The following is a 27,527-nucleotide window of genomic DNA, read 5'->3' on the forward strand; positions in this document are numbered from 1 at the left end:
AAGATAACCGATGGTCATTATGGGTTACGGACTTGATTCCAAGAGAAGGGAAGCGTAGCAGGGTGCGGCGGAAAGTTAGGTGGGCGGACGAGATTAAGAAGTTTGCAGGGACAACATGGCCACAATTAATACATGAACGGGGTAGTTGGCGAAGTATGGGAGAGGCCTTTGCCCTGCAGCGGGTGTAACCATACTGCTGCTGCTGATGATGATACGTGGGCCGATCCTGAAGATATGCATTGCCGGGCCTACCCGCGGAGGAGGTGCTGTTCATCATTAAGGGGCCCCCATACACAGCTTTGCCGCTCATTCTCCTTCACTGAGTGGAAGGGCACTGTGTTTTTCGAGAAAATGGTAATTCATAAAAGATAATGAACCATTTTTTAAACATAATTATGGTGCGCCCGGGTTGTGGTGGGATGTAAATATGGTGCACCCGGAGTTAACTTTTACTGCCATTAATTTCTGATTTTGTGTCCATGCCCCCGCTTGCGTATTTTTTCATATAATCGCTCTGTGTTCCTTTTGTGTGCATAAATTATGTCCTTATCGTATATTTTTTTTATCTTTATGTCATAATTTTTATCGTTTTTCTGAGTGTCGTACCGGTACGGCTTCCGATGTGGCGACCCTAACCATTACATCCTCGCACTGTCCGATGAGTTTTTGAATTAGGAAGATATTTTGTGAAGTTCTGTATAGTGTATGCCAATATATCGCACATGTATATGTTCCTGAAAATCAAACACTCAGTAATTATCAAGCCATCCCAATGGCCTGTTACAGCTAAATGGCGACAAATGCTACCTAGCCCACGAAAATGGTTCACCAACTTACCAAGATGACTGCTGAGAGCAGCTGGAAGGTTAAGCAAAAAGGTTGGTAAACAAACCGATGCAATAACGGAGGTCAAATTACGTGACCGTGCTATATTGCGGCAGACGTACAAAAGTTCCGCCCTGTAGCTATTCCTCCATTGCCAAGAAAAATTGTGGCCGACTACAAGATTCGAAACTTTGTTTCGCTCTAAGCACCTGCGTTCTGGACCAAGATGTATAAGATGCGATAAAATACATGCGGTAAGGAGCCTAGGAGGTTTGGTTTTATACACCGCTATAATGTGGCACCTTTCGGGTCACACTTCGTGGCTTTGTGTAAGTGTTCGGCTAATACGCTTTCGTAGAAATGTACTTGCGCACTTAAAACGGAATGTTCAAATATTCAAACACCGTTTTTATATAAGGAATCGAATATTAGTGTGTTGGAGTCGGTCTTCGAATCAAATGATCTCTATTCCATAAAAGAACATTTTTTTCAAATATCTCAGACTTACAAATGTGTGCGAATTAACTCAAAATTGGAGTGAACATGCAATGCGTGAAGTGTAGGAGGCTACGCAACTCGTGTATCTGGATTTCCTGCGCTCTACTCACTAAAGTAATTGGTGCAGAGTATGCGAATAAGTTGCTCATATCCTCCGAATGCTTTCGATAATGCTTGAGAACGTGCAGTGTCACTACAGGAACTTGCTATCGTTTACGTATGCTAGAATTCTCTCGAAATGTATCCCTACTCTCTAACCAATGCATAGTTTTATTGCGATAGCCGTCGCGTTCATTTTTTTGCATTCCTGCCGTCGGCGTCGCTGTTACCGTGAGGTTCCGCATAAAGTCCACGGGCGATAAAATTATCGTCGTATGTTCGATGCGCGAGTGAAAGTGTGCGAGGTTTAACCACCGATCATGGGTCACTCTCGCGCATGAAACGGCAGAAAGTGGAGAGCAGGCCTGTCGCGTTCCGTCGCATGAGGCTTCAGTGGTAAGTGAGGGGGCTGCGTTCTACTCCGGGTGGCCCGCTGTATCTTGAAAGCCATCTGCCACTGGTACAGAGTCTGCGCTGCGCTGTTTTCAAGGCGTTGACGCGCGTGACTTCACGAAGGTCAATTCGCACGCTGCTGCTGCCGCGTTTCTTCACTGCAGCGCTTTGACAGCGAGTTTCCGCGGCCATTGAGTGAGATATGTTCAGGCTGGATTGAGCCCGCGTGACACCATACTTGTTAAGTAATACTCGCGGACGACCTTCCATTGCCATGAAGGGAAAGCTACGGAGGCAAAGCGCGCACAAGTTAGAGCACTTCTGAAAAGAGTCCTGCGTTTTATACCACGTTAGTATAGGCAGGGGAAGACAAAGAAACCTTATTAGCAGCAGTTATACAAGACAGAACACAACGCTCGGTCTAAACGTTTATTTGTTTTGGAACTTTTCTTTTCCGCGTCTGGGGAAACGCGAAATCGCACGTGAAAGCTGCGCCAATTCAGCGTCTGTTCCGAACAACCAAAAGCACTGTCAAACGCTGCCAGTTTGTTTATCGCGGTAAAACATGCGCGGCAGCCAGGCGCCCATAGCTTAGCCTTGATAGCCACACAAAGTTGGTGGAAGGTATAGTATGGCTACGTTTGCAAGTTTATGAGGCCGATAGATCTATTATCCTTGCTTCGTATGTTTGTCTACTAATTTGCTATCGCAATCGATGCTGCACCTCTAGGGTGAAACTGCGACTTTTGTTTTCTTTTTCCCTTCTTTTCGTATTTCTTACATGGAAAAATGCTCGTCATTTTACGAGATGTTCGGATCTAAGCTCGTCCTTACTTAGTAGGGTATTCTTGCTATAGTAAACTGACCGTGGACTTGGTTGATAGTTGGTCGTGTCATTTCAAGCATTTCATTCAGCCAACGACTTTGTCTCAAAACGCTCAGAAAGCTTCTTACGCCAACAGTATTACGGCGTAAGTATAGGACTATGAATTACAAAAACTTCTCTATATAAGAAATTAGGTTAGGGAAACTGTAACAATGTGAACCGGAAGCAACCGATCGAGAAGTAGGCGATGCGAAGATTTGCTAGTAGGTAGTGGTTCGGCAGATGCTTCGATGATGGGCGATATCCAGACTCACTGTAACGAGGTTGAACTTTGTTTGTTTAGCTACAAATCGAAATTTCTTTGTTCGAGGCATCCCTGATCACAATTCATATACGCGAATTACCGCAATGAGTAAGAAAGTTTACCTGGTTAGTATTGTATAGTACAGAATATAGAGAGCCAGTGCTTCGATGAAGGAGACGAAAAACAGCCAAACGCACGTTGCACGATGTGCGGGTCCTTCTTTGGTGCGCCGTTTGTTTACGCGTCGGCCCTCCAGAACCTGAGCCAATTACAAACCTCTGTGCCCCTTAGATTCTGCAAAACGCACGTCATTCTGCGCTCGCTCCCGCAGGAGAGTCACTGGCCTCTCGTGCGCCACAACGCGACGTACGCGAACGGCGAAACGTTGGTGGGCCTGTCGTTCGAGATGGGGGCACTGATCTACGTCCTCAAACAAGACGCCAAAAGCCTGAACGACAGCGCCTACGCCAGTTGCATGGAGGCCGGCATGACGAGCCAAGATGCGGTAAGCTGGCTCTGTCTCCTGCTGGCGCACGTGGCCTACGCCCTCTGCGTCGTTCGCACGCTAGGCTAAAGAAACCGTGTCAAGCAGATTTCTTTTAGCATCGAGTCGATAATCCGTTGACATGCCGAATTTCACCACCTGGTGTTGTTAAGCTAGCCTAAAAACACCAGGTGTACGAACTTACCCGAAAACGCCAATGGGAACATACATAAGGTTGACAGAAGCTGATTTTTCTCTAGCAGCAGAAATATAATTCAGTGTACTCCAGCCCTTGCATTCTAAGTACTTACTTATGTCACATCCCATCCGCACAATAATTTGAAGGAGAGTCTTTGGAACCCGCACTGAATTCTCCAATTATCTAGTAGTCATTTGGATCATATTCAAGAGATACTTCCAGGTTTATCGCCAGGCAGTGTTACTGCGAGACGCTCACCTGTAGAAACAGCTATACTTTCTCGCAAATAAGGCTTTCAAGGAGTGCTTAGCTTTATCTTTATTAATCTCCCAGAAAGTCGATATACTTCGCGCATACGTTTTCGCATTTTCTTCAAATTAGTTTTGAAAACAATGCTTACCTCTTCTGCTCAGTACACATATTTCGCTAGTCATAAGGTTAAGTTGGTTTCCTAAGAACTTACGAATCTGCTCAAAAACTGTCCAGGGGAAAATACGAGAGAAGCACCAGGAGCCAAGCTCACCGCTTTGTGCGCATCGCCGCACAATCTAAGGAGAGGACGCCGTCGTCATTCGGTTCTGTGAAGCTCGCGAGTTGAAGGGTGTGCTAAAAAGAAATAGCCTTCTATACGGCGAAAGTGCAGCCATATGGCGCGTCGGAAAGCACGTGTTATCGCGCGCGACACAACAGGAGCACGAATGCGCCCAATAAGCCGGTGAATGAACTTCGCCATGCCGGGCTACGGTGGAGCACAATTCGAGGCCGAGAACTACGCGCTTCCGACATTTCAGGGCCGCATGCTCTCTAACGGCCATAACAAATCATTGGTGGTCTATAAAATGAAAGAATGAATGATGATAGTATGAAAATAAAATTCACGTGCCAGAAGACACGGAGGAGGGAGATTAGAAGCAAAATGTGGCAGAAACCACTGAAAATGATCGTGAATGTAAGCGGTAGCTTCGTTGTGTGACTTGCTGCATACCCCCATGCCACTTGGCAGACACGAAACCTCATGGTAACCTAAGCAGATACAGCAAGTGACAATCTCACTACCAACAACAGTGTCATTTTATTCTGTGACATAGTAGCTGATGCTGCAGTCGACAATTCATACTTCCCAGCAACCACCACTATTCCTATCATCCTGGCTGCAACTTCGTTGAAATGGCTATTCTACAAGCGGCGACGCTTGACGCCGAGGTCTATATTGTAAATGTGGTGTTATCGGTGAACCATGTTAAAGGATACATACCCCTTGTGTCGCCTTGGCACACCCATTACGGCGGATTCTGAGAATGGGCACATACCAATATAACATACGCAGTGACAAACTTGTCTGTTCAGGCCCATTCATTGTGTGACAAGTACCTAAGTTGTATATTTAGTTGCGTACCCATGTTGTCTACTATGTCACATACCCTGTGGTCTACGTTGTATACTGGGCAAGACAGTAGCGAGCTCCTTCTTTGCATAAGCAGCCAGAAACACACAAACCGCAAACTGAGGGGAGGAGCCTAAGAGAGCCATCGCTTTCAAATTTTCCAGTCGAGGCGTCATGTCGGCTTGCACCTAAATGTGTAACCGGAGGCCAGTGTTAGAGGTCTTCGTTCCGCGTTGGACCTAAATGAGACGTATGATATAAACCTGCACAAATGAACACAAGGACTCGTGTAACATGTTTGCAACACAGCTTACGAAACATTATAAGGGTTGTGGGGAAACACAAGCAGTGTTACGCAACTTCAAGTATACCCTTCGTGTACAACCGGGGTTCTGCGTAGCTGTGACCAGTGTTGATGCGTTAGCATTCTTTGCCGAGTTCTCCAGCCCTGTAATACTTCTTGCGACCTGTGTAAGCGTTTCACATTCTGTGCAAACTTCCTCTAAAATTTTGCTTCTCTGTCTACAATTGTACTAACAAGCACGTTTATTTTATATGTTCAAAACAACGTTGGAGGCCCTTTAAACAAGCACCAGTCATTCTCACGAACAAGTTACACTTTTGTTCACGTAGTATTTTCACTCGGGCACACAAAAACGTGTTCGAAAAATCGCTGTTGAATTTGCCACTTAATAGAAGTAGGTCAATAACGTGAAAACATGTTCACGTATGTGTTGTAATTGCTGCATCGCACATCGTCGAGGGGTCGATGGATATCCAGTTGGTTGTAAGCCTGACGCGTCCATCTTTTTCGATGTCTTGCCCCGCATTCTGAAAGTAACCTTCACTTGAAGCCCATGCTTAACTCGACCTATATAATGCCTGGTGCCAACGTGCACAGGGCGCTCATTATCCCGCCTTCTTCGTGATCACGACAGGCGCCACGATTGTCGAAGGAATATGCGAACTCTCGTAGACTAGCCTCAGGATATGTCAGCTAAATAACCGCAGCATTCAAACTTCTTTCTGGCCGAGTTGGTACATACTTGATTTGAAAATTGTAACAGCGCTAACACATGCATCCACGAAGCAACAAGGACGAAACGCAAGCGCTTGTGTCTCGTCCTTGTTACTTTGTGGATGCATGTGTCAGCGCTGCTGCAATTTTCAAAAAAGAAAAGAAACACCTGTTGTCTAAATGAAACCGGAGTCCTCCACTACGGCGTCCCCTTAGTACCGTGTCAGGGGCGCTATAACACACGGCTATTCCGAACTTTTCTATTTCAATTCTGCAGTCAGCCTTTCGTGATTGGTCAAAAACTTTTTGTACCACCCCCACTTCGCCTGCTTGTCACGCGACGTCACGAAAACCGCAATAGCTCTCACCTAGTATGAGATGTACACATTGATTATGTATGATTGGACCGAACGACTGAAAAATAGTTGTTTCTCATTCGCGCCTTTTTTCCATTAGCTCTCAGCTATTGATGAAAAGTTTTCGGGCTGCGCCCGCTTTACCTACCTGCCCCGCTACGTGATAAAACCGCGAATGATCACCGCGTCCAAGGGACGCGCACGCGCGTTAAAGATGCATTAGTATGCCGAACAAGACCTAATTTGCTTTTGAATAGCCACAGGCGGCCCCGTTCCGAATGGAACAAAAGATGTCTGCCGCCGATCGCTTAGGCACTGGCTACTCGCACATGCCGGAGAGCTTGGGTTTATTTGAGAACAATGAAACATTTTGCGTAGTCGTGTAAATTCTTGAGCACTTCCGGCACGCTCACGACGTCGCTCTGTCAACTCTTCCTTGCTGAGGGTCCGTTTTAGCGGCATTCTTAACATTCCGTTGCATGCCAGCGCAAGCTAAATAAGGGTACGCGGACCAATCTCAAACGTCGGCAACACCCTCTTCATCCAGTTATCGGCATTCAGTGTACTGGCTCGGCTTAATCGAATCCCTCTCCACTTGAGCGTACTCCTCGCTTCTTGTCAGCGAATGAGATAAGGCAATCCGCTCAGTGTAGGCAGTGTTATTCGTTTTTAAAGCAAACAAAAGTGGCCTGCTATAAACGAGTAGTGCGTTTCATTTGTCTGTTCAGACTACCCTATGCAAGTCACCGCCCGATGCTTGCCTCGGCGGTTACTCAAATTCGGCGCATAGAGATTGGAATAAAAACATACTGGTATAGATTCATGTTATGGGGCCCCAGGTTACAGGACGTTAGGGCACACAAATCAAAGTGTTTTTGCTGTTTCCAGGCAGACTGCTCAATCATCGAGGAGGTTTTGCAATGAAACGACGGCCACGACAATCGCCTCTCCGTTTTCTCTTGATGACGGGTCACATGTTCGGTTTGGAACTTAAGGAGTTTTCGAATATAGGGTTCCAAGGTTTGCGTTTCCAACCAGCGACCGCGCGGCGTACGTACTCTGGTGCGCGTTTATGTTTGTACAGCTGCCAGTGTGCACGAGCATAGCGCGCTATCAGAGCCCCACGGTAACAGAAGTAAATTCTAGAAATAGAACCTGAGGAAGGAACTTGTCATTTACTACAACACTTGAACATAAAACATGATTAATTTTTTTAGCTAAGAGATAATGATCGCCAATTATTAAGGCACAGCTTACTTCAAAGAGTTCTCTTTGAGGCGTTTCTAGCCAGAAAAATCAAGATGAAAGTACTCAAGCCAAAATCTTCACGTTTTACTCCCGTTAGGTCTAACAACCACAAATAATATTAAAATTATCGTCTTCGTTGAGAAGCATACCGTGAAAAATGTGTTATTTACGTGAGGAGAGAGGCAGCGATATCCCACATGATTGGGTTTGTCTTGAGAACATTACCGGCTGCAGAGAAATCAAGTCAGACTTGGTGCTAGCCGAGAGCAGTTGATCCAATTTCTGCCACCATAGTTGTTGACACACTCTTCAGGTGCAATCGGGAATGTTTGAAATTTAGCGTTAAGGGTGTGCGTGAACTCAAACCAAGGAATCGGTTGGGCATTCAGCTCATGCGTAGTGCCCGTGCGCTTTTTTCCATACGCACACTTAGCATGGACGCATGTATAGTAAAACGGTGCAACTGTCGCATTCTGCAACTGCACTTTCACGTTGTGCTACTTTAAATCTTTCGCTTTTGCTATCATTCGTGACCCAATAACCACCCCTGCTGGCTTTTTGCAGGACGAAACATATTGGGTAATTAACAATAGACAGGCGAACTTTTCCACTGGAACTCTTGCGAGTATGTCCCGATAACCTAAATTCGTTTAAAACAGTTTTTACGACTAGCGTACTAAAAATGCCTCAATTTGTTATTAAGAGAGTAGTGAACATTTTGACGCAGCTGGCACTCGCACTGCGCAAAATGATTTTATAGAGCACGACTTTAGTTTTATGAACTACCCAGTTCAACACGCGGTTTCTCGTGAAATATTGTTGATTAACCAGTGACGGAACTGCAAATTATGTGTCTACAAGTAACAAATGATTACAAGTTGGCATTCATTACAGATTTGCACATTTTCCAAGAACGTCGACAAAAAGAACCAGTGGCTGAAAGAACCGTACATGGTGTACGGCACATACATCCACAATAATACAAAGAGGCACGTCGCCTTTTCCGAGTACTTCACCAGCGTTCGGGAAAAGGTAAATGCACCGGCGTTGTGCGTAACTGTAACTACTATCAATGCGGTAAGCACACTAAGCACTTGCCAGCCCGGACGCGCGAAGAGTGTACTGCCTTGTATAAGCATAAAAATAGTATAGTTGCAAAGTTCAGGCATATAATTGTTATGGTAATGTTAAGTGTAGCTGAATAGAAGCTTGTAAGCGATAATAAACAATCTAAAAGAAAAAAATGTAATAAAAAGAGAATACCAATAGAGGACTCCTTAGAGAAGACATGGGGAAGCTATATATATATATATATATATATATATATATATATATATATATATGTATATATATATATATATATATATATATATATATATATATATATATATATATATATATATATATATATTGACAACTATATTTGGCACAACCATAATGCAACGCGTATACGCCAGTGGGGACGACGCTGTAGGAGCGCGGGTTATTAGGTCAAGCGGGCAAAACGAAGAGGTTGTTGTTTCCCTTGGATGACAGATAAAATGCATTTCTTGGTGGTGCTGCTCCGCATACTCGTCGATCCGACGTCGTTACACCGGTGGAGGCGCTGGGTATTCTTTATGCTTGGCACCGCTTCGCGGAGCCGACAATCGAGCCCGGAATCACCATCGCCCATCGAAACACCGGTCCGCCGATTCAGTCGTCGCCTGCTAGGCTTCGCGCCCGAGTCCAGTCTCCTGCAAGAAATTTCGAGAAATCCTTTTCCTCCTACAAATATTATAGCCACCGCAGCTCCATCGCAAGTAACACTACAGAATCCTATGGTCCTGGAGAGCTTTTATGGTGATGCCTTTGAAGACGTCCAATATTGGCTAGACCAGTTCAAGCGCGCCGCCCAGTACAACCATAAGACCACCTCAGCGGACAAACTCTCGAGTGCCTATTTCTATCTGAAGCACAATGCTCGTACGTGGTACGTAAACCGGGAGAGGAGCTTTGCCACGTGGGACGACTTCGGCGCACAGCTGCTGGATACCTTTTCAAGCATCGACAGGAGGGAAAACGCGGCAGCGACTCTTTGAAATCCGCGTTCAAAAACACAATGAGAGTGTTACTATGTTCTCGGAAGACATGGCCCGTCTTTTGCGTAGGGCAGACCCAGACATGCCAGAGGAAAGAAAGCTGCGATATCTCTTGCCAGGAGTGAAGGAGCAACTGTTTGCCGGCCTTGTGAGAAATCCACTGAAAACAATCGCACAGTTCACAGAAGAGGCTAAAGCCATTGAACGGGCCCTGCAGCAACAATACCGCCAGCATGAGATGAGGAACTCGGGGGCGAACACATCTGTACTGGCTGCGAGTAACGACATGTCTCTGCATGAAGTTGTCCGAAAGGTGGTGCGAAAAGAGCTTCGGCAGCTCGGCGATGGTGATTCCGGGTTCGATCGTCGGCTCCGCGAAGCGGTGCGAAGCATGAAAAATACCCAGCACCTCCACCAATGTAACGACGTCGGATCGACGAGTATGCGGAGCAGTACCGCCAAGAAATGCACTTTATCTGTCGTCCAAGGGAAACAACAACCTCTTCGTTTTCCCCGCTTGACCTAAAAACCCGCGCTACTTCAGCGTCGTTCCCACTGGCGTATGCCCGCTCCATTATGGTTGTGCCAAATATAGTTCATTCATTCAAATAACTTTATTCAGTGCGCTGCGATTTGGTGGGGTGGGCCTGGACCCCGCCTGGGTTTCAGCCAAGGGTTAATGGCCCTTGGCAGCTTCTCGGCTCACTGGACGGCCCAAAGTTGGTGCTGCAGGTCCGAGCTGATCAACGCAGACTGCTAGCGCGCGCGGAGGCTGTCGCTGTTTGAGGCTGCATCATCGTTACCCTCTATTACAGCCGTACATTCGCATAGGATATGCTCCAGGGTGGCTCTATAGTTGCAATGTCTGCACTTGTCCGTTGGGTATAAATTTGGGTGTATTAGGTGCATAATAGCCGGACTCGGATAGGCTCTGGTCGCTAACTGCCACCGTGGTTTTCGCCTAATTTTGGGTGCGGTGGCGCGAATGTACGCCTCTGCAATCTATGGTTTTGTGTAATTTCGTGAAATCTGGTCATTCCATCTTCCCACTCCCACTCATCGGTAGTCGATGGGCTGGGGTTAACCGAGGCTCGGTCCTAAATCTCGAGCCGTGCGGTGCGCCACCTCATTGCTACCGTCTGGTAGTGTGTGAGTGGGTGTCCAGATGAGATCGACACTTTTGTTGCGGTTATTAGCTAATTTTAGCAGTCATCGTGCCCCTGGGGAGATACGACCGTTGGCGAAGTTTCGTATGGCCGTCTGGGAATCACTGATGATTACACTCGCTGGTGTTTGTGCTATGGCTAGGGCAATAGCTATTTCCTTTGCGGTTTCTGCATGTAGCGTGTTGATTGTAGCGCTCGTCGTGCATTTTCCCTCGTAATTTATCACCACTGCTGTGTAGGCTTGTGTCTGCAGCTAGCTGCGTCTACAAATGTGGTATCCTTGCTGTTACCAAATTTCTTCTGTATAGTGCGTGCTCTGCTTTCCCGCCTACCCTGACGACGCGTAGGATGCATATTCTTGCGTATTAGAGGCATGGTTATCATGTCTCCCATTTGTCTGCGCATATCTACTTTGACGCCACGTTGGGTATGATACGTTATACCTAGGTGATCCAACATTTGCCTGCCTGCTTTAGTTTTGGACAGCCGTTCGTATGGTGCTATTCGTTTTGCCTCAATTAGCTCATCCAGTGTATTGTGGAGACTTAGCTGCAGAAGTTTATCGTTGCTGGTGGTGATGGAGAGTCCCACTGCTTGCTTGTATATTTTTCTGATTAAGCAGTCTAATTTGTATTGTTCTGACGAGTACCATCGTAGGTACGGTGCCACGCATACTACTCTGCTTATTACGAACGCTTGTGCTAGTTGAATCAGATTGGCTTCGTTCATTCCACTATTTGATGTCAATATATATATATATATATATATATATATATATATATATATATATATATATATATATATATATAAATATATATATTAGCTCAATAGCGGTAGCTCAATTGGTAGAGCATCGCACGCGACATGCGAAGGTTGTGGGTTCGGTTCCCACCTGCGGCAAGTTGTTTTTTCATCCACTTTAATTTCCATTAATTTATCATTACTTGATTTCATTTATTAAGCACATGCAATTTCCCCTATGTTGTACTTGGTGTCAGTGTTTGTTGGCTTCTCATTATATGACTAATAATTATCGGGCCCCTCGGTTAACCCCCTTTCTTCTCGTTTATATATATATATATATATATATATATATATATATATATATATATATATATATATATATATATGACGACAAATATGGGAAAACACATCGGCACTTGAAATGAACATAGCACAGAGATAAAAAAATTAGGGGTAATTAGCATCAGATACTAAAGCAGTCCGTTTGTACAGTACAAACACTGTTCACTTCGCTCTGCTGCAGGCTTGTAGCTTCTGCGTCACGCGGCTATGAGCCATTGCATATTTTGCTTGGTTACGAGGGTATTAATACTTATGGGTGCATGAGTCAATGACGATGATAATGATGACACGAAAAATCTATAGGGACCTAGCCCCTACACAACTCCGCCGTAATAAAAGAAACATTGTCCAGCATGGCCGCCAGGTCTCAGTGACTGTGGTCGCTCATCAGTTCTTATTGCGTCAGTCACTCCTTACCGTCTGTGCCATCGGGCCCGTTGAAGCTTCCTGGGTCTCGAAGGTCAGATAATATAATCGTGGTCCGCAGCGCAGAAGCAGGTTTAGGTTGGTTAGCAGTGGTGGTCGCACCGCAGCGCCAACCGCTTCGCAACTCCGTCGTCTGGCGGGAATGCCCAGCATCTCGACCAATGTGTTACGGGGCGTCAAGTAGAATAAAGCGAAGCATGATTTATAATAAACAGAGACTAGTTAAAGAGATGATGAATATCACTGAACAACCGCAATGTCCCGGCGATCGTCATCGTTTCGTGAGTCAAAGGAGGTGGTTCGTAACAATAATAAAAGCTTCTTGCAGCCGTCTTTACGTAGCATTGTCGGAAGTCTGGTAACCGTCGTGAAGTATGTCTAATGCAACGTCCAAAAGAAAATATATAAGGCGTCTTGCAAGCCGTCTTCCAGCCGTTGAAACAACGGCTTGTAGCACCCACATCGGCTACCATGCCAAGGGGCGCTCATAGTAAGAACAAGGAAGGAAATAAAAAAGGTACTAGGGGGCGTAGGCTCCAGTATCAGATCTGCAGCCTACGTGTAGGTGGGCGCTCCTTTGGCGCTCTACTGTAGTGACCTAGGACTAACACATGACCAAACCTAGCAACAATGCTGTACATCAAGGCCCCGCCGAGTCAAGTCACCGAGTCAAGCCCTCGCCTCCCGATGTCGCAGAGGCATGATTTCAGTTGCCACTCCTTTGCACGCAGTATCCCCAGCTGTGGTTTCCACAGGTCGAGGCGCAATTTTCCTAGCGCCAGATAACTTCGCATATGACGCAATTCTACAAAGTGATCCCGTCACTATCACCAGAACTAGTCACGACCTCACCGTCGTCCTCGCCCAACCTTTCGGTGAAACCCATATGAGCGCCTCAGTGCAAGAATCCTGACGCCTATACCATACTTTCCAAACACACTCGCCTGCAACAACTCGTAAACAGCAATGATCTGCGCGATAGACACCGCTCCCAAATACTACACCGTAAGGGCCGCTCTTCGGTAAAGACAACGTCAACACCCGTAACGGTCCGCTGAAGAAATTTTTCCTGGAAAATTCCGCAGTGGGCTGGTTAGTTCGACATAATTAACATTGTTGCGCGAACAGACGAAGGACAGGAGAGTCCTGCCTCTTCATCTCTTTGTGCAACAGTGTTAATTAGGCCGAAATTTTCATGGAGTGCCTTCCGCAACCTATTTGCTTCGGTCTTGCTGTTGCTGGTGAAGCGATGGGAGACCACCTGGCCGAGCTCGCAGATAGGATCAACAAGTCTGCCGCTCTTTCGGTTTCCATCGTCACGACTACACCTGAGCTCTCCACAGACGCCTAGCTCGAAGCACGTATTGAATGCCTCACGGCCGCCATTGCTTCCCTTCACGAGCCCAGATGACGCCAGCGCTCTTCGAGTCCGTGTGCTTTGTCTTATTCTCGCGACACGCAAGCAATGACCCCTCCAGTTCAGTGGATCTTCTGGTAGCACCTGCGTTTTGCACATCGGTCTAGAAAGCTCACAGCACCTTGTACCTGGTCGGGAAATGACTAGAGTTATCACTGAGTGACGCACAAGACCACTCCCTTTGAGGTTGCCATCTGTTCACAATTACGGACAAGATTTCGGGCTTATGTATCCTAACAGACACGGGCGCCCAGGTTAGTATAGGGCCCGTTCAGTAAGGATCGCCATTCGAAGCCTCGCGGACTGCCTCCCCGAGCCGCTAACGCCTCTACCATAGCGACATACGGGATTCGTTCACTTGCCATCGACCTCGGGTTACGACGCAAGCTCCGCTGCATTTTCATCATCGCTGACATGGCCCGTCCCAGCGTCACTTCGAATTTAAACTTTCTACAAACTTGACGTGAGCATGCGTTGCCAACGGCTCATCGATGGCACTACTCGTCTGTCGATCGTTGGACTTCTGTGGAGAGGAGACTGCCCCACAGGCACTCAAACAATTGTGCCGACAAGTCCAGGGAATCTTGGCTGAGTTCCCAGAGGCCACAAAATATTGCAATATGAACAAATCTCCTAAGCACACGTTACTCGCCACACCGTCACACGTGGTCCCCATGTTTCTTCACGTCATCGTGGCTTGTTCGGTGATTGTCTGGTCGTCGATAAGCGCGAGTTGGAGCACGAGTTGTAACTCCGCATTGTTCGTCCTTCATCCAGTACTTGGGCTTCGCCACTGCACTTAGTACCAAAGAAGGATACGAACGACGGACGTCCGTGTCGAGACTACCGTGCTCACAAATTCAAAATTTCACATCCTTTCTGGGTGGGTGCAATGTCTTCAACAAAGTAGTTCTGGTTAAGGCGTATCATAAGATTCTATGAGCCCAACGAAACTCGTGAAACTGCCATTACCACGCCCTTCGGCTTATTCTAGTTTGTGCGCATGTTCTTCGAGTGCGCAACGTCGGACGAACATTCCAGCGCTTTGTTGCTGTGGTGACACGGAGTTTGCCTGCAGTCTTCGCGTACATCAATGACATGCTAACCGCTAGCTGCACACCGCAAGACAACGAGGGTGACTTCTGTGAATTTTACATGTGCAAAACTATGAACTCGTCGTGGCCCACATAGATGCCTTTCTGGAACCTCTGAGCTAGATATTGTCACGTGGTAGTGACGGCGAAGAAAGAAGCAGTACGGTGGAATACAAAACTAGCTTTATTGGGCGAACCTGTGCCCACAAAACAGGCTACACTTATAGCACAACGAAAGCGGCGAACACAGTCGGCGATCGTCGAAAATCTGATCAGCGGTTCAAGCGCGTCGGCTTTTAAACACAATCGTCGAATGTTCCAGACTAATCGTTGGGACCCGCGTGCCTTCCATAAAGTTCTACATCATTCGCGTCAGGCGAATAAATCAGATAACACAAGGTTCGGCAACAACAGACTGCGGATAGAAGCATCGATAACTTTCCAGAAACTTCGGATACATGCAAGCGCGTCCCGCGCTGCGCGATAAGATTTGTTAGGCGGTGAAACCTGGTCGCCCGATAAATATAAATACACGTGTCAATATCGTGGGCCATCATGTTTCGGCACTCGGCATCCTTCCCTTGCTGTTCCACATTTAGGCTGTCAGGAATTTCACGGTGCCCAACACATCTCGCCAGCTTCGCGACGTCTTCGGCCCCGTCAGTGTTTCCCGCCGTTTCATTCCACACTGCGCAGTCTTACTAAAAGCTCACAGCCGACAGCCCATCAGTCATTGTGTCCCACCAACGTTTCGTCCCGTACTGCCGAATTATTCCCGAAAGCATGGAAGGTTCATCTTGACCTCCGAACACCAGACTTCGTCGACAACTTAATAAATTCAAACTGCACGGTGGGGCTTTACATCCCTAAATATATCACGCCGATTGCTATAGATGGATCCGGGGCTTTCCATCCCTAAATTTATCACGCCGATTGCAATATATGGATCCCGATCATCGATCATACCATGTTATCTGCAAAGTGAGGTGCTGGAAGCCTTTTACTATTGTCCAACGGCTGGTCGTCTAGACCACCACAAGACTTACGACAAAATGCGAAGTCCCTGCTTCTGGCCTCGCGTCTCTTCGGCCGTTGCGAAGTACGTCGGTTTCTACGTTCATTGTTAAAGCCGCAATAGACCGACAGCAGCTTCTTCTGGATTTTTGCAACTTCTTCCTTGTCCCGATTCGCCTTTCCAGGTCATTGGAATATACTTGTACAGTCCTCTTCTCGCGACTTAAAATGAAAATTGTTAGATTGTGACGGCCATTGAGCACCTAAGCAGCTACGCGGACACAGCCTCTCTATACAATCGGGGGCTCAAACTGAAGCCGCCGATTTCTTTAGACGAAACAGTTTTTTACACAATGGATTTCCCCGAGCTCTCCTCAGCGACCACGGCAAACCTTCCTCTCTTCTATCCTTGTCGAAGATCTGCGCGCCTCAAACACCAGTCACAAGAAGCCTTCCAGGTACCATCCGCACATCAAAGGCTTGACGGAGCGCTTTCATCGTATCCTGTCAGACATGATTGCGATGTACATCCACCCCGACCACACGAACTCGTGACACACGAATGTTCGTGACATTCGCTTGTAACACGGCTACGCAGCGTACCACCAGCTCTTCTCCATTCTTCCTCATCCATGGCCGCTCGCCCAGTTTCGTTCTGGATGTATCGTTTCTTGCGACTCTTTAACCCCCAGCAGCTCCTTTCTGAAAACAATTTTTGTCTCGCCTCGTGGGCTGCAATCACCTCGTCCACCTTAACACCAGTTTCTGCCAACACAACAGGAAGATTGGATATAACTCGACGCACCATGCTGACACTTATTCTCCTGGCGACGAGGTTCATCGTTAGGCTTCTGTGCGCCTTCCTGGCTTATGCTGAAAATTTATCACTCGATTTATTAGACCTTACACGGTCATTGAGCAGAAACCCCCTGCTAATTACCAAGTCTCGCCCCTTCGAACGTCATCCAATTATCGTTGCCGCGGGACAGAGATAGTGCGTGTCTCTCGTCTGAAACGATATACTCTGCACATTTTATAATACTTCCGCGCGGCCACATGGCGTCTCCCACAGCAAGAACGAACAAGTGTGAAAGCAACACATGTCTTACTTTCACCTTCATAATACCTTCATATCATCGTACACTGTACGTCTTCCTCATCTGTATGTATCACCATCGACTGCGCAGCTTCATCTTCGTCTGGCAGTACAAGCTCAGCTGGAATAAAGCGGTTCCTAATACGATGTACAAACCTTGTACATTTTCTTGAATAAAACTCATTTTTCACCTCAGCTCAACATGGTTTTCGCAAAACCTTCTCATGAGAAACCCAACTACTGTCTTTTACTTGCAGGCTGCGTTCCATTCATGTTTTGTTAGATTTTAGCAAGGCCTTCGACTAGGTTTGCGAGAAGCTGCTTGTTTTCAAGCTAACTCTTCGAAACCTTGGCTCTAACCCTCTGAGACGGATTATAGTGTCTTTTTACTTACCGTATCACTCTATTACTGCGAATAATAATGACTCATCAGTGACAAATGTTCACTTTGATGTGCCTCAGCCATCAGTACTAGTGCCCCTACTTTTCCTGACTTATAATAACGACCTGCCGTCTTCGTCGACGTCTCAATTTATTTGCTCGCCGATGATTGCGTGATACATTGTCGACTAATTACTAACGACAGCACTAGTGTGCTTCGATTTGGCTTAACTATGTGATTGATTGGTGCAACACTTGGGTAATGTAACTCAATATTATTAAACGTAAAGGTATGAGTGTGCACAGGAACTCCAGCACGCTTCCTGCTTGCCAACGGAACAAATTTGCCCGAGAACGCGCTTATACAAATATTCAAGTATTAATCTACTGCGAATATAAGTCGTATTCTTCAGATTGCGTATATAATAAATAAAGCTAATATACCGCCCGGTTACATACGTCACTATTTTTACAAGGCACCATAAGCTATAAAATTGATACTTGCAAGCTATTAGCTCACCCTATGCTAGATTACCCTGCAGCTTTATGGGACCTATACCATAAAACCATATTTTTTCACTCGAGCTTGTTTAAAATAATTCAGTCTGGTGTATGTTTTCGAATTAAAATCGTAGCCCAGCATGACATCAATAAAAGACAATCTATGCCTTCCATCGCTTGCATATCGTGGAACAATAGCACGTTTGACTCTGGTTCACCAATGTTATCGCCACTCCTCGTTTCGCAGAAACATAATTTTTAGTTTCATTACCTGTCTAGCCGCATCAATCATCTCAATAAATTTCGAATTCAAACAGGTCACACTGACACTTTCAGTCATGTCTTTTTCCCAGATCTTCACAGCAATGAAACTCCCTTCTCGGTGATATTACTGCTATTGTCGATAACAAAGGTTCCCGCAATGCATCAGCTCACATTGTAGAATTAAAAATTATTATTAGGCCATTTCGTTCACTTGGCGCACTATTATCGCAAACATTAACTTTCATTGCAAATTATTTACAACTAAGTGGGCAAAACTAAGTGCGCTTTTTCGAAAGATTTGTCCGAAAGTTTGTTTTTCACGCATGTTTATTCTACGCGACATGGCTTCTTCATATTTTTCTTGTCACTCGTGGCTGTTTGTGCCGCGCATACACGGCTTTTTATCTTTGTCAAGTTGAACAGTGTCTTTAATATCTCTGTCTTCAAAAATAAACTTTTGAGTTGAGATATTCAATACTTAGGAATCACTAATTTAGTTTACCACTAAGCTACTTTAGTTTTTGTATTTCATTCTTATGCTTCCCGTTCTACCACTCCTTTCTGTGATGGCCTCGGGCCGTCGAGGTAACATAAATAAAAATTTTAAAAAATATTGCAGTGAAGTTTTAATGAGATGAAATAATGTTGGCTCCCCCGTAAACTTAATAATAAAGAGGATTTATTGCATTGAACTGATAGAAGACCCCCTAAATTGTGAGGAAGCCTTGTTCGCAAACGTAACTGTAACTAGGCACCTTGCGTGTGCTGACAGAGTAGTGTGATCACTGCCACTCAGTGTTTTTCTGTAGGCTGGATATCAAGCACCCGAGATACTGCCATGAAATGCAGTTACATTCTTGGCGATAACAAAAGCCTTGACAGTGAAGGCCAATGTCATGTTTAGAGGCTGTCATGTCTTCCGAAAGTATGCCAAAACTTTACCGCCCCTTCCAGCCCATGAAGATGGTCGAACAGCGAAGCTGTGTTAATTAAAGCTAGTGTTACACCGTGCAAGTCAAACTTCGCAAGCAGTCTATATTGTAAATCTTTTATTTCGCCATTCCTTTGGCTCATTTTTGCCTTTGCGTGCTTCGCGTGGTGAGCATGCTTTAGGAGCGCTGCCGTTTAAACCCGGCATTTCTGGTGCGCAGCTCTTTCACTACGAGCCCTTCCACGAGTCAACTCTCGCTGGCGTTCGTGCTAGGCGGCTACCTCCTCAGAATTACGCACTACTCTTGGTCTTCCCACAGTTGTAGCTGGGATGAAATGGGCGGAACCAGTAATCCAAAGCTTCATATAATGGGCGCTAGGCCCCCCACTCGAGATGCGGACACTACAATAGTTTTGATGATTGGTTGGCGTTGGACGTGGCAGCCGGCACGGCACTGCAAGGGAGCCACGCGCTGCTATTATCGCGTTTGAATCGCTGGGCACTGTTCGTTAGCCCCACACTGCCAGCATAACATTTGTTTCTTTCGTGGCAGGGTCGAATGAATCGTCGATAAATTCGATGACCATCTGGCTCAATCGCAGAAAATCCACATTTTCACAACCATATCAGATTCGCGTATGAGACAGCATTCTCAAATGGGTCACTCCAATTCCTTTCCCCTATTCATCTGTTCTTTCCCTCTCACGCTAGGTCACGTGGCCCCTTTTTAGCGGTGTCAGACAAACACGGCAATGGTCCGCATAAACATCTTCGCTGTAAATAAGTTGCTTGCCAATAGGCAAGCAACATTCTTAGTTTTGACATCATGCACATTCTGTTTTAAGCGCGTTTGACATGGCATCATTTGTTGTTGCAAATGCAGTCGCAGATTGCACATGGTATATATATACGACGGCGTCGAAGTATTTCTTTTGGAGCCTGTCCCTCACATGCACCAGTGCATGCTGCAACTTGCGAGTGGAAACGTGGGCCTAGCTGCAGTGGCGTAGCTAGGTCGTCTGGCACCCGGGGCCCATTGGCCTTCTGTCACCCACCCCCTCCCCGTTTGTAGTTGAGGAAGGCGAGGATATCGACAATTTCCGGGTTTCAGCACCAGTACAGCCGCCGAATTCCGGATCAAGCTACAGAACAGGTATTCGGCTTTAACACAGGAAGATGACCTTAGTGTTGAAGCAATGAACGACAATCTTATGGGCATCATTAAGGTGTCTACAAAAGAAGTCGGTGGCAACTCCGTTAGACAGGATACCAGTACGCTATCGCAGGAGACGAAAGATCTGATCAAGAAACGCCAATGTATGAAAGCCTCTAACCCTACAGCTAAAATGGAACTGGCAGAACTTTTCAAGTTATTCAACAAGCGTAAGGCAGCTGACATAAGGAAGTATAATATGGATAGAATAGAACATGCACTCAGGAACGGAGGAAGCCTAAAAGCGGTGAAGAAGAAGCTAGGAATGCGCAAGAATCAGATGTATGTGTTAAGAGACAAAGCCGCCAATATCATTACTAATACGGATGAAATCGTTGAAGTGGCTTTAGAGTTATATAGAGATTTATACAGTACCAGTGGCAACCACGACGATAATGGGAGAGAGAATAGTCTAGAGAAATTTGAAATCCCACAAGTAACGCCGGAAGAAGTAATGAAAGCCTTGGGAGCTATGCAAAGGCACAAGGCAGCTGGGGAGGATCAGGTAACAGCAGATTTGTTGAAGGATGGTGAGCAGATTGTTCTAGAAAAACTGGCCGCCCTGTACACACAATGCCTCATGACTTCGAGCGTACCGGAATCTTGGAAAAACCCTAACATAATATTATCCATAAGAAAGGGGACGCCATAGGCTGATAAGCTTACTGTCCGTTGCCTACAATCAGGTGATAGAGCAACGTGCGGAATATAACCAACCCCTATATATAACTTCCATGGATTACGAGACAGCGTTTGATTCAGTCGAAACCTCAGTAGTCCTGGAGGCATTGCGGAATCAGGGTGTAGACGAGCCGTATGTAAAAATACTGAAAGATATCTATAGCGGCTCCACAGCCACCGAAGTCCTCCATAAATAAAGCAACAAAATCCCAATACAGAAAGGCGTCAGGCAGGGAGATACGATCTCTCCAATGCTATTCACAGCGTGTTTACAGGAGGTATTCAGAGACCTGGATTGGGAGGAATTGGGGATAAAAGTTAATGGAGAATACCTTAGTAACTTGCGATTCGCTGATGATATTGCCTTGCTTAGCAACTCAGGGGACCAACTGCAATGCATGCTCACTGACCTGGAGAGGCAAAGCCGAAGGGTGGGTCTAAAAATTAATCTGCAGAAAACTAAAGTAATGTTTAACAGTCTCGGAAGAGAACAGCAGTTTACAATAGGCAGCGAGGCACTGGACGTCGTAAAGGAATACATCTACTTAGGGCAGGTAGTGACTGCGGATCCGGATCATGAGACAGAAATAATCAGAAGAATAAGAATGGGCTGGGGTGCGTTTGGCAGGCATTCTCAGATCATGAACAGCAGGTTGCCATTATCCCTCAAGCGAAAAGTGTATAATAGCTATGTCTTACCAGTACTCACCTACGGGGCAGAAACCTGGAGGCTTACGAAAAGGGTTCTACTCAAATTGAGCACGACGCAACGAGCTATGGAAAGAAGAATGATAGGTGTAACGTTAAGGGATAAGAAAAGAGCAGATTGGGTGAGGGAACAAACGCGAGTTAATGACATCTTAGTTGAAATCAAGAAAAAGAAATGGGCATGGGCAGGACATGTAATGAGGAGGGAAGATAACCGATGGTCAGTGAGGGTTACGGACTGGATTCCAAGGGAAGGGAAGCGTAGCAGGGGACGGCAGAAAGTTAGGTGGGCGGATGAGATTAAGAAATTTGCATGGATGGCATGGCCACAATTAGTACATGACCGGGGTTGTTGGAGAAATATGGGAGAGGCCTTTGCCTTGCAGTGGGCGTAACCAGGCTGATTATGATGATGATGATGATGATGATGATGCGGAAAAACGTGATTATCCGAGCTGCGGTACCACCAACAGATTGGGAGCATAATAGAGCACGCTTCACGTCGATTCTTGGCGTCACCATGAAGCCCGTGCCAGCGAAACCTGTTCATTTGCACTCGCAATGGAGAGGGTTGAGGGATCAACGCCACTGGTCTACTATTTCATATTTCTTTCGCTACTGCCATACTGGGCGCCGGCCGCAGTGCCAAAGTACTGTAGGCTGCAGCACCCAAAACGATTTTGTTTAAGAAGTTTTTGTTGACTTAATAATATGACTTTGAATTCTCAATTCTTGGAATTGAAGTGCTTCCTCCTTAAGTACTAATTAAGGATTATTAAGGATATGGTTATTACTTATCTGCCATATTTTTCACGCTACCGAGTACCTAGTAATCACAAAGACACATAACTTCATAGAATATCAGGAAATATCCTTACCAGATTCACGTTCTTTTTTTTTTGTAAAATTTGGTGCAGCTGACACAGACACTGTACTTGTGACATGAAGTCACACAACAACAACAGTTTTCAGAAACTTTCGAGGGTAAGAATGAAAGCGTGAAACATAACGGCAGGTTTCGCAGCGGCTTCTCCGAGCGAGCGGGAGAGGAGAAGTAAAAGCGAGCTGAACATCGCGGCAACCGCGACGGTATACAGCCTGTCGAGTCATACGCCGCCAAACACTTCGGCCCCACCGAGTCTGAAGACGATCCAGAGAATCCCATTCGCGACTTTTGAGGCCCGCACATATGCAACGTCGCTTTCAACGAACGCTTCGCCGTAAACGCGAGCGCCGGGCGCGCTGGTTGAACGCCCTCTTTCTGCCGTCTTAGTTTGTCTTCCCTGCGCGTTCTGAACGGAAGAAGGACCCAAGAGCCCCAACGCCTTACAACGCCTCACTGTATCTTTAGCGACTCCTGCTCTCAGCATGAACGCACGGCACGAGCGCACCCCACATGAAACATTCCACTAAGGCGAATAGCTTAGCGACCATTTTACGAATTAATTTGTTTGGCCGCACATTCGTGCAATGATTTCTTGGGGTGTTGATAGAGCTGCAGCCGACAATTCTGCGGCGGCGCAACGCATCGGGCACATGACCTCGGGCGACTGGATACCGGAGCATTCTTTGCCATTTGCGTCCAGTCAAGCCGGCGGAAAGAGGGGTGTCTTGGGGCGTATGACACCCCCCCCCCCCACTGGCCCCTTGCACCCGCGGCCCACGGCCCCCCGGCCCCCCATGTTGCTACGCCACTGCCTAGCTGAATTCATAGGTTTCCAAAACATGTGCGAAGGCCTCACCAGAGGGACATAATGAACAGTAACATCAACTCAAGGACGCGTGGCCAAGTGAGACTATTGGCCTTCCTGGACGAAGTTCCATGCAAGGAATGAATGTTTGGTCATATACGCACTCCGGAAGTTCGCGGCGTACTCTGGTGTCCTGATTAGACCAAATTTAACGGTCCTATCTCTGACAGTCACTGCATAGAGTAAGCCCGAAGGATCAGAACCTGAAGTTTTTATTCTTTCCATAGAATATCGTTTAGGGAGTCCTGTCCCCTCGCAATGCCACGCGCTCTCAAGGCCACGCCACCATTTGCTATCTCATTTAAGTCAATGATGACTTGCCACAAGTTATGAAAACCTATGAAGTTATGTAGCCCAGACTTGCACCCTTAGTTGCACTATGGACTGGAAGGTGTGGAGATGCAGAAAAAGAAGAAGACGCTGCCAGACATTCTATAAAAATTACGCTGTGCGAATGGCGACTAATTTACATAGGCGAAAAGAATACTTTTGAAAGCGCTTTAGGCAACGTTTGTATGATGTCAAAGAGATGAATTAAAATTGAATGAGGAGCGAACAATGAAGATTGTGTTTCCAATGCCCTCATCAACATCATCTTTGGTGACAGCCACATTCAGCAGCTCGCCAATTCCGTGAACAGTATTACCGAGGTCCTCACCCGCAAGCTTCGGTATTCTCTTAATTTAAACGTTACGTTGCAAGAGTATTGTTCGGATGCAGTGATTCTCTGCTCTTGTTGGGGCAAATTCTTTTTTCAAATCTTGACACTCAGTTGCTAGCGTTCTATTGACGCTGCTGAGAGACATGTTATCTCCCACAACGTTGGAATTATCTCCCCTTATTTTCTCAACTTCATCATTGAAAAAGCTCACACCATGTACTACGCCTCTTAGTTCCTGTATTAGTTCTCCCTCAATTGCAGATTTGAATTCAAGCATCTCCTTGCTCATCTCATCTTGAAACATTCCTAATTCGCTCATGACTACAGAAATCTGTCGCACACGAGAGCTCCACATTGGCAGCATAGAGGTAGCTATCCCAATGATTATCGTGTAGTAACAAAAGGGATGTTAACGTGCAATGAACGCAAAGTGGCTTCTCACGGGCGCTGTCGCTGCCCTCTTTGCTGTCAAATCTGATGGTTAAAGTATAATGGATTAGGAATGAATCACATTGCGATAATACTGTATTCTTCTACTCGACTGAATGCCTCACAACACATTTGTAATGCAGCTCAATGTGCAGATTCAGGCAGAAAAGGTAAACGCTTGCGAGGAGGCTGAGCCGGAATCGTGATAAAACCTCCGGGTGTAACTGGTGGGTTAGTGGCGTTTTCTTCCTGATTAAATATTGTTGGAAGTGGCACTTTGTGTGTGTAAATGTTCCTTCTTCATCCACCGTTGGTGTCGCGCCTTCACTTCAGATCATGTTCTTGTGGGTGGGCAGCGCAACCCGGACGAAGGACGAAAGAAAGAACACAACACGAGCGCAGACTAACAACCCACTAAGAGGCCCACCCACAAGAACATGTTCAATCACCAACTCGCCCAGCTTGCCGTCTTAATTCACTTCAGATCATCCGGCTGTAACATTCTGCGGAAAGACGGCCAGGTACAAACCCGCGTGACTGCGCGCGATCTTCTGCGACAAAATATATAACTGCGCATTCATGTGCCTGAAACTAGCGTTCACACTAAATATTGCGCAACTGCTCTACGAAAGCACATACCTTCTGTTACCCGCCGCTGTAGTTTATTGGCTGAGCATCGCGCTGCTCAGTTTGAGGTTGCGTCTGCGATGGGAGTGAAATGTAAAAACCCTCGTGTACTTGCATTGAAGTGCATGTGAGAAAATGCAGCGGTTACAGACGAATCCGTAGTCTCCATGAACAGTGGTCCTGAGAATTAGATAGTGCTTTCGGCACCTAATACTAATGAATTTATTTTTCACATTTAACATTTTCTGAATTACCGAAGTTATAGGCCTTGAGTCATGTGTGTAAGCTCACATACGCTTTCTCACTCAAGCTTAGTGCTACTTTTTACGTTTGTGTTGTGTATTATCTCCATAAATACGTACAGACGCTATGACTCGAAAGACTCCGCAACTCAATTAGTGCGGCTAATGAGAACATGCGCCTTCCAGGATGGGAAAATGAGACACCGAAGGAAAGTAAGTGCATGTAAGTGTTATTCAAGTGCAGCTTCCGCGGCTCTTTAGGCTGTTAAACTTCTAAGAATCGTTTACCGGAGTGGAAAGCACCGAAACGTATATTTTGTACTTTCATCCGCATGAGTATCAGCACATGAACCTCCAAAAGGTTTCCGCAAAGCGTTTTCTGGCCTTCTTAGCAACAAAAACAGTTATACACGACGTGTTTTAGCCTTCTTTGTTAGTGTCAGATGTTTTGCCCTATTTGTCTTGTGCAAGACGGCTTCAGAACGCCTTTCCTCTGAGGCACAGGAAGAGTCGGGCAGGGTTGACGAACGCATTAAGTTGTGCGGCTCTCAGGAGATGTGTCTCTGACGTAGTTGGCTTCGGATTCTTAGAACCGAGTGTCGAAGTTGAGCGCAATGTTGTGTCGGTGTATTTTTGAAAACGTGCGTGTTTATTTAGTGAAATATGTGCTCTTGGTGGCGAATGATAGACTCAACCTAGAAATTTGCATTCGTGCGCAGTACACCAAAGCCGTTCGGATATTTGGATCGCTCCATCACCGATCTGCGTTGTTGATGTTCAACGTCCACCTGGGGGACGTCAGGAAGAAATGCAGCGTCGACGCTTTCAGCGCCATTCAATGGATCTGCCATGACTTCTTAGGCCAGCGAAGTTGTGGCTGAAACGCCTTCCCATCGTCTCCGCGCTGTACCTACACTCTCATCTTGGTAACCTATAAGTATACCTATAAACATGAGTAACGAATAAAATAACGGTTACATCGTCCATCCTTTTGATGTTTTCATTATATTGCTTATGCCAAGGGTTACAATGACGAGCCTGAGTGAGACGGGAGCTGTTTATTAGTTACATTGATCTCCTGCCAGCATGTAACCTCTATATTGTAACTTGTAGAATTTTTAGTAAACCTTAACCGAGGCCCTACGGAGACATTATATGGGGAGTGGAAGTTCGCAATTTACACATTAACAAAGCGCAGGATAAGTTACCTGCGTGCACACATGGTTGATTCACTTGATAAGCACGTGTACGGGTGTTCAGTCACAAATTTTGACTGAGGGCAAATTACTCATTGAGCCGGCAGAGCCACATGTCGGAAGTAGGCCGCGGGAAAAGAACGTTCTGCAAGAACAATGACGATTCTTGCCGGAAGTACAACCATTGACTGAGCAAGTATTATATACAATCAGAGATTTTCACAGACCCTACATGTGTCCTGCAGAAAGCTATCTCGTTGCTGCCGCATGCCACTGCTGACACATGCCGCCGCAAGTGTTATTGTTGTTGTTTCTTATGGGTCTCACACTCACGGATTGGGGAGCCCTTTTGACATACGCTTAGTTTGTAAAGTGACAAAATTATGCTCCTCTGGCACTTCTGCCTTCTTCATGAGGCCAGAAAAAAGAAGCATGACTATTATTGTTATATGGTAGGAACGTGGAAGGCTCTTTTGCCGTGTTTACTCAGTGCGAATTTGGTTGCGTGCATTCACTGAGCAAGCTCAATCGCAGACTGATGTATCTACGTTTTCCTTATATAACAGCTTTCCAGCGCAATGCGTCATTGCCTAGAAAGCGTCCAAAGAATTTAATGAGTGTTGCCCCAACGGAAGATATAATAATTGAGCATTTTTAGCAAACAATCTGCAGACGAGGTGCGGAATCGGAGCAAACAAAATGCAATCATTAAAACGTTTGGCACGTTTCTCCCATTAGTATTTTAGCGTTCAGCAACGGTATGAGTAAACGTCTGCAACACCCCACATTTCGCTATATTGTACAGCAGAAACACGGTTGACGCAACGCGCTAATGCATGTCAGCGCAGCAAACCCAGCACGGAAATGCCGCACACAGCCGCGCCACTACCACGGAGCCGTGTCGACATATGAAAGATACAGTTGTCTG

General features: G+C 46.2%; 1 protein-coding gene across 5 annotated transcripts in view; it reads left to right on the plus strand.

Annotated features, from left to right (window-relative positions):
* LOC135918257 (uncharacterized) overlaps nucleotides 1–26,375 on the plus strand; it is a 203,042-nt gene extending 176,667 nt beyond the window's left edge. For 4 of the 5 annotated variants that reach the window (XM_070533552.1, XM_070533551.1, XM_070533554.1 and 1 more), the window contains 3 exons: nucleotides 3,277–3,450; nucleotides 8,529–8,666; nucleotides 26,123–26,375. In XM_070533552.1, the coding sequence (XP_070389653.1) occupies nucleotides 3,277–3,450; nucleotides 8,529–8,666; nucleotides 26,123–26,284 (474 nt within the window). In that variant the 3' untranslated portion in view covers nucleotides 26,285–26,375. The remainder of the gene's footprint in view (nucleotides 1–3,276; nucleotides 3,451–8,528; nucleotides 8,667–26,122) is intronic. The other variant, XM_070533555.1, reaches the window with a different exon arrangement.
* The last annotated feature ends 1,152 nt before the right edge of the window (nucleotides 26,376–27,527 follow it).

Source organism: Dermacentor albipictus, chromosome 2 (assembly GCF_038994185.2).
Source record: "Dermacentor albipictus isolate Rhodes 1998 colony chromosome 2, USDA_Dalb.pri_finalv2, whole genome shotgun sequence".
NCBI lineage: Eukaryota > Metazoa > Arthropoda > Arachnida > Ixodida > Ixodidae > Dermacentor > Dermacentor albipictus.